Below are 16,711 nucleotides of genomic sequence, written 5' to 3' on the forward strand. Positions count from 1 at the left end.
TATTGTGTCTCTCTAGCTAATAAACAGTCGTGTTTTGTTTTCGTTCTTTTTTTTTTTTTTTTTGGAGAGCAATAACAGAACCGCTTACATAACCAGCTGCCGTCAACAATTTGCATCTCTTTTTCACTCGTTTTTTTGGAAAGCAGACTGACATTGTAGTCTATAAATGTGATCTTTCCAATTCTGGAAAGATCTTACTAGGTCTGTGACATCGGTTTCATCTACCTCTAATGTTAACACGGTGAACATTTCTGGCGTTTCAGAGGAAGCACTGGTTGTATATGCCTACATGAAAAGCAGTTGGACTAAATTGTTCCCCTGCATGCAAACATAACCACACTGTGGCAGAACTTCCCAGTATTTCCATTTTCAACAGATGTTTAGTTTCAGGTTGGGTTTTTTTTTTTTTTTGTTGTTGCATAACACCAGAGCGTAAGAAAATCTTTTCTTTTTGGAGATTTGGTGCAATCAAGCACTGCTCAGATGTTGGATTCCCCAACTAAGCCTCTTCCCACTCAGTAGAGAAAAAGGAAACTATGTGGAATAATTGTTTCTTTTTACTTTGAATGATGTTTTGCCTTTTTAGTCAATCCAGAAAAACATCCAAAATGGATACAAGTCTGCATTTGTTAATCAGCGGCTGACATACCAATGTGGCGTAATTATATAAATGTAGGGCAGAACGCTGGCACAGCGGTTGACGTTTTCGCCTCACAGCAAGTCCCCGGTTCAATTCCGATAGGGCTGTAGAGTTTATATGTTTTCTCCGTGTCTGCATGGTTTTCTCCAAGGTCCTCATTTTTCCACCCAAAGTAAGAACTTGCAGTTGGTCAATTGGAGAGTGAATGCTCGTTTGTTGTTGTACGTGGCCCTGGATTGACTGGGAATGAATGAATGAATATATAATGAGTTTAGATTTTTTTGGTGTAGCTGGCCCAATCAATTCCAGAAATAAAAGAACAAATAAAAACGCAGTTGGAATTAGGTGGAGATAGTTTCAAGCTAATGACCGATCACACCCTGTATACCTCATACATTTGCTTCATTAAACAAATGTCCTCACCAGACCATCGTTCCCAGTCCATTCTGGCAATAATTCTACGCAGAATAAACTTCCAAGACTCATCTATTGATCAAGAGTTCTGGGTTTTCACTTTTTTTTTTCGTTTCATAACATACCGAAGAGGCTGAACTTCACATGCAAATGTCAGTAATAGGAAAAAAACATTCTGTTCACTCTTGAGCTATTTGAGCTGTTGCGGCATTTCTGTTTCAAAGGCGAGCTTCTCTGTTCCCAGCAATAGATGGATTTGAGCATGGACCCGGCAGGCCACAACATATCTGGTTTCACACAGGCTGCACTGACTGGCTGCCAATCCGTCTGCAGAGAAATGCCACCAGGACAAACTTTTTTTTTCCACTCTGGCAGATTCCTAGCCACTGGAAACAACTATCATTACTTCACTGCGATTAGTGGTCACAATATTTTTCGAAGAGTATAAAAACTATTTGAGTTGTAGCTTTTATCTAAATAATTTACAACAAAAAATCAAAGAGCACCTTTGGGCTGAGACGAATGGTTCTTGACTCACTAGCAATATCACATTATTGTCAGACCAAGCTTCTTAACACAAATACAGCTCACAAAAGACACAAACACCAGACTTTCTGAACTGTCATGACGGAATCCCTGCAAATCTAAGAATGCAAGTTCTGTTTTACTAGAAGTCAGCGGGCTGTCTCCTCTGAAACTCGAGGATTTCACAGCGGTTCGGAGAAACAAAATTGAATTATCATGGGCGCTGCAGCCGCATCGTCTGTCCATGCAGACTGTGTTCATTATTAAATCTAACTCCGCAGAACATTCAGCATCACGCACACTACATTTAAGGATATAAACACCACATTTAACTCTTTCTAATCACTGCAAAGCTATGACTTAATACAATATGCAATACAATTCAATTGAGATGCGATCTTTTCCTTTAGGCTACTGCCTTCAAGGGTCGCCACAGCTTATCAAGCTACTCCATCTAATCCTATTCTCTGTATCCTCATATATCATATGATAATGAAACTGTATGCTTAGAAAAGACTGGAAATAAAAAAAATAAATAACTTCACACATTCAGTGCTCTCGCTGCTTTCCAGGTCACGCTTGGAAACACATAAGACTGGTGAACTCAAACATGCAATAGTGAAAGCTTTGTAAAATGGCAATGACAGTCAGGTTTCTTGCCTTGCGCAAATGAGGAGATTAAAAAAAGACTGACAGTACGTCATTGGTTTGAAAGATGTAAACATAATGGTTTATTGCAAATGTGCAGTTGTATCCAAGTATTAAAACAAATGTTTTATGGATACTTTACAGCAACAATACCGTTATCTTAACAAAACATATAGACACTTAAGCACTAACGACAAACAAGACTTCTCCCTGTGAAAATTTACACATGGTCCTGGTTTCCTTGCCTTCTGCCCTTATGTGAAAAAAAAAAAAAAAAGTCTTTGGTAGTTTGAAAATAGCAAGAGCTCAGCTTGGAAATATGCTCCTCTTTCTACAGACAGGCACTGTTGTCATGCCATTGTTTTCTTCTGGTTGGCATTTGAGAAAAAAAACTCGACAATGCTGTGAAAATCCTGAGTGCAGCTGCATGTGCTCGCTCAAAATTTCCACTATGTTTACCTCAAGGCATTTCAGTTTCTTGTACAATGTTATTCACAAATTGTGTGAAAAACTAGACAAACAAAGGGGGCTGCAATGCCCCCTCCCCCTTAAAACCAGACATAATCTTGTAAAACCAATGCACAATGCTCCTATTTTACAATCAGCTGATTTTTTTTTGTTTAGAATTACAAACAAAAATAGGATAAGGGATGGCAGGATTAATTTCCCACATAAGCAGCAAGCCCCAACTGCAGACAATACAGGACTACATTTGATGAATCTTTACAGTATATAACTCAGTCCAGCAGCTTTAATAGGCAGCACTGCATGATCCTTAACCTCTACTGCTTTTCCTCATCCTTTGAGATCATTCTTGTTGCATTTCAATGCACATTGACATGAGTTACATGATGCAGGTACACCAAAGTCCTTGTTATGTGGCTGAAATGATGGAAAGACGGACATTTTTTTTTTAGACTAGTATCGTGAAAATGAACAAATCCACATGTTATGGCTCAACTCAAGGACCCTCTCGGATGGGTTTCCTCTCGGTGAGCAGGAAGCGGCCTGACCTGTCCGCACTTTCCCCCGGTTAGCACCTACAGGACCAGCCCGATCACCACCTCCTCAACCTTCCACGTAGAGCAAACGGTGGCTGCTGTAAGGATTCAGCTTGGCAGTGAGAGCTGCCCTCTGTCTGAAAGCAAGCGCTCATCAGTGTCTCATCAGCTCGCTCTATACCTGGGCGCTTTTGTCTAATAAAGAGACTAGGATTAATTGTTGGACGGTATCAGAGGATGGGCCAGACACCGCACTGGTCAGAGTGTCCTAAGTTCCGGTTTGTGCTTATCAGTGTCAACTGTTCTTATGGGTCCCATCTGTCATTTACGGCTCTGAAGCCATTCCTTCGTAGTCTTGAAGGGTTCTCGGCGGCGGCAAATTTGTAATGCTGACGCTAACTTGGAGGTCCATAACTGTAAGGAAACAGTGGCTCTGCCCGCCCCAAGGCAGAGCCACTTATACAGCAGAGCCAGTGCTGTGGTTGCAGGTCTGCTTCTGCTGCTGCTGGTGGTCTGGGGTCACCTGGACACTCTGATTGTCCAGCGGTAACAGCACATCTGTTGGAATGCGAGACTGGAACTTCTCCAGCTGTTCTGGACTCGCCAGGTTCTTCAGTAGGTAGTTTTCCCTCTCCAGCTGGTTGTTCTTCTCTGCCAACTCTTTAATTTGTTCTTTGAGGATCTCCACCTCTTCACGCACCGCATACATCAGGTGGTTCTTGACAAGATCCTGCCATGGGGGGGGAGGGAAAATTAAGCGATTAAGATGCGAATGAAAGGTCATGGCTAGATTGTTCTCCGTTACTGGTCTAACTGGCTGCTGACAAGATGCAGCTCGCTGATGGGAGGAGACACTTGCAAACGTCAATATGTGTATTACCATGAAATCCGTGTTTACCAATACAATATTTTTTCTTGTGACATATCATTGATTTGTATTTATTCCATGCTGTCACACAATAACGGCGTATAAGCTTGGGCCATCTACAAATCAACCCCTGAAACCATTCATAAAGAACTAGTTTTGGGGGAGGGGGGGGGGACGGAAATTTATTTTTTGATGCCAGTGGACATTTTTCATGAATTCAGCGTTGTTCACTGCATTGCAACTCTGAGAACAGCTAGATTATTGTTTGGATAGGAAAACGGGGGAGACATGGATAACTGTTTGTGTAAAAACATGCATGCATGATGCAGAAGAGACACATCTGGTCTTGTGTCAACTTACCATTGCTTGCTCTATCTTGTTGTCAATGGCCACAACGCTAGCACCGGAGGCACTGAGGAGAAGAGGGGAAGAAGTCCATAAATCATTTCAACAAAAGAAACAGCTTTGAACTTCAACAAACAACATGCCATGCTGCTGCCAGATAACAACAACAGACACAAACACAGTAACAACTTCCTGGATTTGCACTTTCAAACTAAAACGATAGAGAAATCCTATGGACATGATCAATTCTTGTACTTTTTGGGATTACATTTTTGTTTTATTTTTTTTACTTTGCAACCATGAGTCTATTGAGATCGGATTGGGTACAAGGCCAGACATATTTGTTGGAAAATGCAGATAAACAACGGGTGCTGGTGGACAAACATCTGTACGACAAGCCATGATCGGAGACAGAAAACTATGTGGCACCGAAGGAAGCGTCGGCGGTGTGAAAATATCCTAATTCGCGGCCTGCAAACGTTTAAGCTGATTCCACGCGAAAAAAAAAATCGTTCGAGTGGAAATCCCGATACACCCGTGCACGACAGCTTCATTATATTTACCTGTTGTCAAGTTTAACCGACACGATGTCTCCTCCCAGCAGCGAGGAGAAGAAAGAGATCGAGAAGTTATGCAACTGGTACACGGCCACCTCCATTGGGGTTTTGGCGAACATCTCCGTGCTCATGTTCAGTACCAGACTCGTTTGGATGATACTTCTCGCCACGTTTGCGGCTGGTGGGTCGCCTCGGCGTAGATCCGGGTCGGTTTTGGTCTAAAATCGCGATGCACTTTTTTCTTATACGCGCTAGCTTAGGCTCGGCGGAGTGCAGTGTCTGGTTTAGAGGTTTCGCCGGCTGAACGAGCGACTGTCTGTAGCTATTTCTGCCTTCCCCTTCTTTATAAATGACTGCCGCTGACGTCATCTGACGTCATGTGACGTAAGCATATTTTAGTCAAATGAGTGATGGGGCAGAGACTCTGGTGCGTTCAAATACCATAGGAAATCTTATACGTTTGATGTTACAAAGAAAAAACAATAGAAATACAAAATAACTTTTGAGGTGTTTTGTAATATTTTATCCAGCGCATTTTTTGGAGATCTACATACAGTGCACCACGAAGCATGATAAACATTAATGCTACGTTTATAGCATGGGGACGGTAAGGTTGGGAATATGCAACTAATTAATCCGACATATTATTGGCGATTAAAACACAACGCAAAACTGGACACTTTGTTGAGGCGACAATGTTTAATTCGGTGTCACGCTCGTGCATATGACTCCAGAGCGTGAAAATGCAAAGGAGAGATTAGGTTACAATTCTAGGTTAAGAACGTGAATCCACCATCGCTCCTGCCTTGCATTTGAACTTTCATTCTCTTAAATTGCGGCAAACTCCTGCAAAAAAACAAAGGAACTTATTTTGTCCACCTCCTCAGACGAATAAGTCGCCCCGGTTTACGATTTATATTGCTTTTTTTCCGCACAAATGAGCACATGAACATACATAACAACTGAATCAATGAACACCTGTACATGTGATTTGCTCTGAATATCAATATAAAAGGCAAAAACGTTCATTTGTCATATGCAACTTTGCACATTGTTCCTTGGTCACTCTGTTTATCAAAAACACATTTACATTGTTGTCTGTTTCAGCACATTTAGGGGACATTCTGCACGCCTCGTGTGCCACACATGCACGTTGTTTGTGTTTTTGATATGTACTTTTCCACCCACTCCCAGGGTAACTTTCCTCCCACTGGAGACGTGAACACTATTGGTCTCTAGTGGTGAAAATGCATATTGCAATGGTCCTCAAGGCTTACACAGATAGACTTTGCCCCTCACCCCTGTATTGAGTGGCTGCAAGAAATTTTCCATGCACCTTTCCCCGACCCAGTAATTGACTATTTCTAAGTGTTCTGGGATCGGGAGTTTTTTTCATGCTTTAACCATGTGGAATATTTACCAAGGACAGCATTTGTTTGCTTCTAGAGTTGAACGATCATCCAATTTCTGTTCATGCCGGTGAAATCTTTTGTTATTGGGAGTACAGATAGACTCATTAAGAAATCAAAACTGACCATTTTTTCGAATCCTGCAGCTTTTTGTTTACCATTTTTTCTCTGTACAAGCATTCTGGGATGTATTGCACTGTAATTAAATTCCTGCAAATTATTATTTCATGATGCTTACATTTGGTTGGAGATTCCCACAAAAAGCACAGAGACAAAGTATACCTGTTGTTGTTTCCCCGACAGAGATGTGTCTGTAATTGCGCAATAGAACCAGTTATTTCAATAGCTTAAGTGGAACAGCGTAGCCGTCGTCACAGAATGTTCTTTCATGAGCACAATTATCTGATTTAGTCTGAACCATCAAGTGGAACCAGCTGATAAGCATAGCAAAGGTTGTAGGAAGGTAAGGTAAGACTCCCTCAAAGCACCGAAACATGGCAAAATGAAATGTATAAATAAATGGAATTGTACAAGTTTCCTGCATTAAACAAACAAATCATTTTTAGGCTTTCAACTTTAAACATTCCTTCACCCAAACCAAGTTCCTCGTGCAGGCATCGATTGCATTGATTGATTGTGGGTGAGTGAGTTTTTCTGCTGTGATAAACCCCTTCGAATGGCAGCGTAATCGTCGCCTAGAATGCAAAGACAGCAGAAAGGATTTATTGCATGGTGGCTCTTTAGCCTTTAACCCCCATATTAACAGTGGTCAAAGACGGTAAAGCCTGCCAGAGTTAGGATCGGATTTTATTTTCGTGATGAAAGACTGGATGACGAGCGATCCTTGTCACACGTTACCACTTGGTCATTTAAAAGCTGAGTTACTGCGTTGATCTCCTGTGATAGAGTTATAAACAAATTCCCAGGAACTGTCCAATGAAGATATATTCAATGAACCAATTCTTCCTTCCTTTCAAATTTTCCCTTCAGGGGTCGCCACGGCGAATCGTCTGCCTCCCTTCAACCCTGTTCTCTGCATCCTCCTTTCTCACATACTCAATGAACCACATTTAGTATGTTATATAATCCAAGATGGCCATTACCTCTATACTTAATACTGCTTCTCAAGATTTTGAAATAGAATTAGTCAATATCCTGATTAAAGTCCCTGAAATTTGTGTGGAACGCTCATGAAGTGACCCTGCATATCTGGCATGTCCAAAACTCGGCAATGAGCCACGGTTTCCATTAGACCTGCCATGAAAGAGCCAAACACTTTATATAACACCGTGATTCATCTTCACCAGCAGCTGAAGAAGAATCGGGCCGAGCCTCGCTCTGCACACCCCGCAGCTTTTGTTGAGGGCAAAGTTATGTTTTACCAGATTTATGGATTACCGCTTAAAAAGATTCACCAACGAACAGCACTAGAATGTAATTTTCTTTTGAAATGATCATTGCTCCTCAATTATGCCCCATCTATTCCCAGTTATGCTCCATCAGTACTTTACCAGCATTTGCACAGCGTTTGACACTGCCTAGAAATTGCCCGTAATGGAAAGAGTTTACACTGAAAAATTCTTCACATTAGGACACCCAGGCAACCCCTTTATAATCATACCTTTGTCTCAGGAGGTGATTGCTAATCCTGAGTCATAAAAACCAACATGTCAGTGATTACAAACACAGCTTTTTAGAAAACTTGCCTGGATGTCAGTTTATGTTCTTTGATTGCAAGCCATTATAGTTAATGGGTTAGATTATACAAAATAAGCAGCACATGCATTGGATAATAATCAGAGGGTTATCCAAATGCTTGCGGAGATCTCCTGCTCTCAGTCTCTGATTTTAATGCAACGAGCAGAACATCCAGAGATGTTTGCCTCTGTTTAAGAACTACACATCAATAAATATTTAAGATAAAATGACATGTAACATTAATCATGACTATTGATCATATCAACGAACTGGAAGAAAATTACAGTTTGTTAAATTGTTCAAATAATCTCTATTAGAATATTTTTCTCTGCGGCTCATAATGGGTTTTTTTTAAAGTAGCCATGTTGATGAACTATGACAAGAACAAGCGTCGCTGAAATTTTCTCTCAACATATACTTGAACTTCATATCTGTAACTCAGCCCCGCCTTTGACATAGTCATCGACGTACTCGGTCACTGGCACCTGCCTCTCTCCTAAAGCAAAGATGATTTATCTTCTGCAACTTCCACTTACCGCCGCACTGGCCTCTTGAACAGGCTTGGTGAGTAAGGGGGTGAAAAGCTCATTGGTCTGTCATGATAGTTGAAATGCTGGAAATGACAGCAAAATCTCTGGGGTGGCTCAGCCAGATGGAGGGAACAAACCGTGCAGAGAGAAGGTGGCTTATCCCCTGCATGGGCAAGTGGTGAGAGACTCGTCTGAGACTGGCCCATCTTGGCTCCCGAGTGAAGGGACTGTTCCAGAGGCAAGAGCCCTTTCACTGTTTAGTAACCGATCTGCTGTTTGTTCCAAGCAACTGTGTTCCCAAAGCACAATGACACAATTCAGCTCAAATGGCACGTCTGGATATACAGCCATAACAGTAAGTACCGTACTCAGACTGGTACTCGAATGATGTGTTAAATACAATAGCCTCAGAATCACAAATGTTTCCTGGAAAAGTCGCCAGTTATTGAATTGCTTTTCGTGTCTCGCTCGGAATATCTTTCCTTCACTGTGTTAAATTTTAATTGGTGGTGTTTTTAATGAAACATATACTGCAGTTCCATTTTCTCATTCAAGCTCTCGATTGCTGGATAACTGTTTCAGCATGAGGACAATAAATTCAGCCAAACAGGAGCAAACATGTGTTTTCTCACTTATGAGGTCATTTGTATGGAATGGCCTTGGAGCCCCTCACCTCATTGCAGTTGTAATAGAACAGATAATTATTTGTGCCTCCTGCATAAATGTCCCCATCTATGTTCACATTTAGTCAATTATCCAAGCAAAAATAGGGATTTAAATTCTGATATGGTCCATGCAGTCGGATGCTTGCGTGGACCTGCTGGTTTCTAAGAGGTGTATAGCAGAATCTTGAATTTCACTGAAGCGTGTTAAACTCCATCTGATTTTTACAAAATGACGTTCGGTTAATTTACAGACGCAAGGAACTAACAGTGGTTTAAGGATGACAAGTGATTGTTTAGTAAATGATGCTTTGGTCATCGTACTACACCTTAAAAGCTTAGGGGATTTAGCAGCATCTGGCACCAAGGTGAGATTAAGCAGACATCAGACAGCTATATTAGTATATTGTAAAATATTATCTTGTGCCCTAATTGGGTGAATAGCCCAGTATTATTCACTGTCAATGCTCAAAATTAGTATCAACACAATTTTATGAGACGTTACTTCCAAAACACTTAAATGCAAATATGTTCCAATCACAGATGCACATATGCGATAACCTTTGGTAACGACCGGATCATTTGATGCAGCAAAGCGATGACAGACAAATGGGTCCCTGGAAGCATTACAAAAAGGTCACAGGTTGTGAACGCAATTGACCATGCAGATGTAAATAGCAGTGAACTTGTATTAGCAATGTGAATGCCTCCGACTCACTATGGCTCATTTCCCATGAGCCGGAAGGTTTGATGGCCTTTTAAGTTTTTTTTTTTCTGTTTCTTTTGTGCACTTGTGCAATAAAAAATGTCGTTTTGAATCAAATGTATCTCAGAGTATTTCTCACTGATATATGACAGGTTTGTCATTAAAGATTCAGCTGCTCTTTATTCGGCGCATTCCATTTGCTTGGCATAATGAATGAATTGCATTACAAGAGGAGATCCAAAACACACTGCGTGGCACCTATGATTAATACAGTGCCGACTGGACCAAGTCCCAGGACAAAATGTTACTGAGTTCAAGGCCACCTGTCTATATTCATCTGCATATGTTACTTTGCTGTGAAGTATACCTCAGCTGTCTGAGTTGGTCTGGTTGTGTGTATTTATGCTGGAGTTGACTTCAGCTGTGGAATGTTGACATCAGATTGGTACATAGTGTAATGCAATTCATCACTGGACTACTGTGACACTGAGAAATAGCAATGTAGTGTAAGTGGAATCCAGCGCTCGGATCCAGGAAAATAGTTCAGATGCAAAACCTGGGAAATGGGCAAAGCTATCTTCTCTGTCAGTGCAGGTTCATTTGTACTTCTAGATCATGGCATCTTTTGTACCGCTTACAGTCAAAAAAAATACAGTTTTAAATATGCTTTTAAATAATACTCGCAAGACAAATTTTGAACTTTCCAAATCAATACAAGGGAGTGAATGCATTAACACATATTCACCTCAGTCATACTGGCAGATAAGTGCTATTTTGGTGAAGGGTCAACTGAGCTCAGAGGCGAGGTATTCCACTTTACATTTCAGACATCACATGATCTTTTGGTTATGCACTCTTTTGGCTGCCACCATTAAATCTTTATTAAGGCTCTATAAAGATTTTGAACCAAAATACTGAGACATACAAAAACAAACAAACAAAAATACTTGCTGTAATTGTTTTATGGCACAAGGCCGTCAATCTTCTGAACAATGTACTGTAAAGCATTTGGACAATTAAATGTCCCTGAACAATGCCAAGTTACATTTTAGAATGAAGAAATTATTTTATGTGTCTTTGTTTAAACCGCTTCTTGTCTTTTCGGTGTTTTCATTATCAGCAGACTTTCCATACTGCTGCAACTTACATTCAGTATTGTCACATGTTTCTGAATGTTTTTGTCACACTTTTTTTCTCTCTGTTGTTTAAATAAGTAAACAAACAAGCTTTATACACCAATTCATCTATGGTCAATTATTTTTTAAATATCTTCCTCTTCACTCCCACACTTTCCTAATCTTTGTCCAGCAATATGTCTGGCAGAGTGTGCAGCTGTGTGACCCAAGTCAAAAGCAACTGGGACAACACTGGAGGGAGCTGGACCCTTGATGATCCATCCCCTGTTGCGTGTCTGTGTACTTGCTTGTGTTTTTCTTTGACTGTGTGTATGCTAGTGCACCAAGTCGGCCACGTGTTCGCATATGTGCACACACACGCACATATATGGCTCCGTCAGCAAGATCTGGATTTAGCTGGATGATAGGTACCCTGCTAACTCTCACTGTTAGTGTCCAAACACAGAAACGTTCCCACAGACTCCAGCAGACTCCTCCGCTGAGCATTAAAACTAATTCTCTGTCACCTGCAAGCTAATGATGGAGCAATGACTCAGTTCCCATGGATAAAGTCAGACAAGTTACTGGCGGTCATTGCTGGAGGACAGTGCATTAATACAGTAATCACTTACATAAGCTGCGATAAAAGATTTAAATTAAGTCGATATCAGTGACGTGCAGTCAGTAGAGGCAGGGGAGGCCGGGCCTCACCTGTCCTCATGGAAAGAAAAAAATGCAAAATGAAAATAAATTAAATGGTTATATTCATTCAGTGATTTCTACGATAAAGTTATTTTCCATGTACCTTCACCATTTTTTTTTTTTTTTTTCAAAATCGCGATTTTTTTTTCACATTTACTGTTCAAATATGAAGAAGAAACATGCAGTGACACGGCAACCAGCCGAGTCCATTATGGATTGCGCAATGATTCTGCTATCTGTGCTAGCATGCTATGCACTGAGACCTTATTGCTGTCTCTGTGGATGTCACTATTAAAAAAACACTTTTAATATATGAACTAAATTTCCATAATTCAGCTCACGTGTTGAATGTTTTTCGTCAACATAAGACGAGTGCGAAGAGGCATTAAGTGAGGCATGCAGTGACGGTGCCTCATGGTAGGGGGCACCGCTGATCCCAGGGATCCTTCTTACTACCCGGCTACAGAATAATAGAATTAGCGATAGCAAGCTACAGTAAACAGCTAGCAAGTCAAGTGCAGCCATCCAGCTAGTTTTTTTTTGCTGATCTCATCGAGCTGTATAGCTCACAAACGGTGAGGGATGAATGTAAATCTCCTGGGCAGCTTTTCAACTTTTTGGCCCAGAAGGATCTCATTCAAATTGTTTTTGAGGCGACAAAGTTGCTCCGGCCGGTGGTCACCGTTCCGGCTATGGCAGCATCGGTGGAGCGGTCAGTCTCGGCACCGAAAAGACTCAAAACAAACAATCGGAACAGGACCGATCGAGGACGACTGTCTTCACTGACAGTGATTTCCATTGAGACAGAGAGACTTTTAAAACTGAAGAAAGAAACGGAAGACTTCTACAAGCAAGTTATCGATGCTTCAGAAGGAGCGGCGCATGGACTTCATTCATAAGTAAGGGTAAGAGATAATAAGGTTTTTTTTTTACATGTGCTTTTTTCTATGCTACAGTTTGCATATGTAAAGAATGCTGATATGACATTTTAAACAAAACACGTCAACTGCTGCCAATAAAATGGTGAATAAGTTACTCTGTAGGGTTCACATGTTTGTAAATCTGATTGTGATGACGTCAGTGCCTCACTGCACGTCACTGGTTGACTTGATGTCCCACAAAGGTAAATCTGTGTTGCTTATTGACAAATGATACATGCTGATCAGCGCTTGACTGTAGGAGAGAATTCATCTTAAAAATAAATCTCATAATCTCTACAGCACTATATTTCCTCATGAATTAAGCTTTATGGCTAAAAAATGGTTTTATATGCACTTTTCATGATATATCAATGCAACTGAAAATTGCCGGTGTATCAATGCAAAGTGAAAGCGGCCTTTAGGCTTACTTGATTACACTAAAAAAGCGAGACAATGCCAAAAAAAGAAATATAATTCCTGTTTTTCTCTACTGTTATTATATAGCAACTGAGTTTTCATATTCTTGACATTTTTCCATTATTTATAAGAATTACGGGCTGATAGACCGCAATCACCGGCCTTCGACAAATTAAATCCAAATAACGGGAGATTCCACTGAAAGGCTGCAAAGCATTTGTTTCTAAAACATGGCAACATGGACACACTAAATGTTAATACAGCATTAAATGTCACAGCACTATTGGTAATGTTGTTTAAAAAGTCATTTGTCACTGATTCAAATCAGACCACTGAATGCTATAGGGACAGCATTTGTTGTCATTAAACGTCAACTAACTTTGTTCAGAGATATGATCATATTGTAATTTCAACTGAGCCGAGGAATTGTATCAAAATAATTGATTGTGTGAAGACAGCCCTGCACCTCTCAAGGCGAAACATAATCTAACTCAGCACACCGTGGACTTATATAGCTTAGGCCTCATGAGCAGTCAGGGCTTTATATAACTCTTCCATACATATTGCTCACTGATTAAAACCATTCAGCTACAGAGTTAAAGTTCTGCAGGGGCGATATGTTTCCCTGATCCCCATCAGGGAATATAGAGAGACATGGAAAAAGAAGGGATGACTGAGGCTGGAGGGAACACAGTGTACATTGTGTTTCCTGTCTGTATGTGATGAGCATTCCCCACCAACAGAGGACAGGCCAACACAGTTAAGGACCGCGCCAGATGTTCAGATCACACTGTTCTCGGGAAAAAAAAAATAAAAAATTGGAATTTACCAGAAAATAATAAGCACCATAAATATACAATGAAAAATTTTCAAGGAAAAGTTTACTCTGAGTCAACAGTGAAAATGATCCCTAAACTAAAAACTTGCTTACTTAGTTCAATATAAGAAGCATATTTGACTTGATATTGTGAATGAGAAGTCACAGTAAAACTGCATATCTTGTCATGGTCGAAATCCATTTTGGTATTCGCATAAAATTGGAGCGCTTGACATCAACCCAACAAATTGCATTTGTTGTGATATGCACATTGTTTTGTTTTGTTTTCCTAGAAGTGTTCTTGTTGTAGATGACACTTTTAATTTTTGTTTTCCGCTTTTATATAATAATGAGCATTAAAAGATCTTTTTTTTTCATGTTGGTCTTTGAGTAGACATCACTCTGGACAACAATGCTTAAACATTAACCAAATCTAGAAGTAAATAATGATTCCCAAAGTTCACAGTAGATATTTATAATAGTAATGGTTACATTTCAGCAAGTGAACCAGTAGTCCTGGACAGTCCCATTGGAAGATTATTCTTTCTTTATACCCTTATATAGGGTATAAATATAGGTATATAGGGAATATAGGGGTCAGAGGGCCGGTGTATAAAGTCCTACAAGAGTTCTTTTTGCAGGATGTGAATCAGTCATTAGAAGGTTTACCATCAAAAGCTGCCAAAAGTGATCTGAATACACTGAGAACACTGTGATATTCAACAGTAAGCTGCCGGCCTTGGAAGTTCATGGGAGGTTCCAGGAACCCAGCCTATCCTGCCTTCAGAAAGTTGAAATAAACCCCTGAGACCCAGATGAAAGACTTATAATCTTTACTTATTGCGAGACTGTTTTTTTCATATGCTTTCATTTCCTTTCCTTTTCCTTCCTTTCCTTTTGTGGCTCAATTCAAGTCAACGTGTAGATTTATTAGCCTTGTGCGTAGAACCTTGAAAAACTTAACTGAAAGGTGACAACACAAGTAAAATTTTATATTAACAAGATAATAAAAAAATATATATATTTAAAGAATTCAACATGTCTTTACTCCCTTAATGGTGGAGAGTAATTGTAATAATAATTAGTTTTCTTGTAAGAACCAGTGAGGAGAGCATGTAGTGATTTCAGCCTATTTATTCGGCATCTATGTTTATAATAAATTCTGATTTTGGCGAGTGTGTGCCAATCATGTTTGTTGAGAGTCATACAACTTGACACAATTCTTTTGAATTAAAAAGAAAAAGCAATTTATGAAATAGGTTGTTGAGTAAAGTGCATTTAGTGTAAATTCAATTCCAAGCTCAATTCATTCACTGTCCTTTTGTCAAACATAATAGTACATTTCCACAGATGGTTTACTTGCATGAAGGAGGGAACACTTAAAAATTGATGGGATTTTAAACGCTGATGTGGGTCAGATAACGTAATCTCTTTTTTGGGTCTTTTATTTGCTCTTTTCTGGTCTCAAATCTGCAAAGCTCAGTGAGTGAACAGGATACCAACCCAATGATTGTATACCGGTTTGGGTAAACAATGTAAGATAAACTTGATGGCTCTAGCAAGTACCCAAAAGGTCCAAAGTTTAGTTATGAAACCAAAGTAGTCTCAGACCTGTTTTGCATGCACGCAAAGCAGCAGCGCTGTCACACATTGTGTCACGAAAGCTGTGCATCCAGGCACAGACGTAAACACCATTATGCAATTCTTTCCTTAGATACAGGTAAGAAATATGAGGGCACAAACAAATAAAATAATAAAAACAAACTTTAATGGACACGTTGCTGCTTCTTAGTTGTCAAGTTTTAGAAATGAAGCATATACGCACAAACCTCTCAGCATATTATGAAAGGGCAAATCAGGCTAGAGAAAGTGCTATGTCTTGGAATTTTTTACAATAGTATTCAAAGTATTTGATACAACAACAAGATGATGACAATCGTGGTTGGTCATGGCTGAACCTACTGGAAAGAAAGCTGGCGTGTAGTTTCCAATCAGATTTGGCCTTTGCGCAAGACAAAGTGCGTAAGAGGCCATTATTGTTGTAAAGATGCCCACATAACATGTAGTCTTATCTTCTCATCGTCATGCCCAAATTATAGCTTTCTGACACTGATCATTTCCCACAGCAGGGTAACACGAGAGAACACAGCAGTTTTGTTATTGTTTTTTTGGGGATTTGTTAATATGATACCGAAGACAGTTTTTATGCAGTGATAAACAAAAAGCTATCAGAGCTTTTGAGACAGCGTATATGTAAGAGAACGGCCAGAGGTTAAACTGTCAAGCACATCTTTGATATAGGTGGTGTTTGGATTAAATGTTGCAGTAATAGAAAAGGCCACGTTAAGTTAATCAATAAATAGGATCAACTTGGTTTTTCCCATGAAAAATAGCTCTAGTAGGTAATCACTAATAAATATCAATGTTGTGTAGAATGGATATTATAAGGTTTTGATTGCATAATATCAATATCCATGAGCTTTATTAAATCTGTATGTATGTATATTTGATATTTAGTTCAATTTAACCTGTTTTGTGATCAGTATGCGGTGACCATTCTCAAAATGTTGGATTTTTTTATGCAATTGCAACCAAACAGGACAACTCAGATTCCAAAACAAACTGGTCCGCATAGAGATGGCTGTGCAATTACACAAACCACACACACACACACACACTCAGACGCAAACACAAGTATGAGCGTGCAATTTGAAGAGTAATTATTTGTGCTCTCCAG

At 39.9% G+C, this 16,711-nt stretch overlaps 1 protein-coding gene across 4 annotated transcripts in view; it reads right to left on the reverse strand.

Annotated features, from left to right (window-relative positions):
• Positions 1–2,286: 2,286 nt before the first annotated feature.
• Positions 2,287–16,711, reverse strand: part of tsc22d3 (TSC22 domain family, member 3) — a 28,574-nt gene continuing 14,149 nt past the window's right edge. For 3 of the 4 annotated variants that reach the window (XM_086158495.1, XM_086158494.1, XM_086158493.1), the window contains 2 exons: positions 4,457–4,508; positions 2,287–3,958 (listed from right to left, as the gene is read on the reverse strand). In XM_086158495.1, the coding sequence (XP_086014621.1) occupies positions 3,686–3,958; positions 4,457–4,508 (325 nt within the window). In that variant the 3' untranslated portion in view covers positions 2,287–3,685. Of the gene's footprint in view, positions 3,959–4,456; positions 4,509–5,004; positions 5,332–16,711 lie in introns of those variants that run through there. The other variant, XM_086158496.1, reaches the window with a different exon arrangement.

This window comes from Fistularia commersonii, chromosome 13, assembly GCF_037954325.1.
Source record: "Fistularia commersonii isolate RoL2024-O1a breed Wild chromosome 13, RoL_Fcom_v1.0, whole genome shotgun sequence".
NCBI lineage: Eukaryota > Metazoa > Chordata > Actinopteri > Syngnathiformes > Fistulariidae > Fistularia > Fistularia commersonii.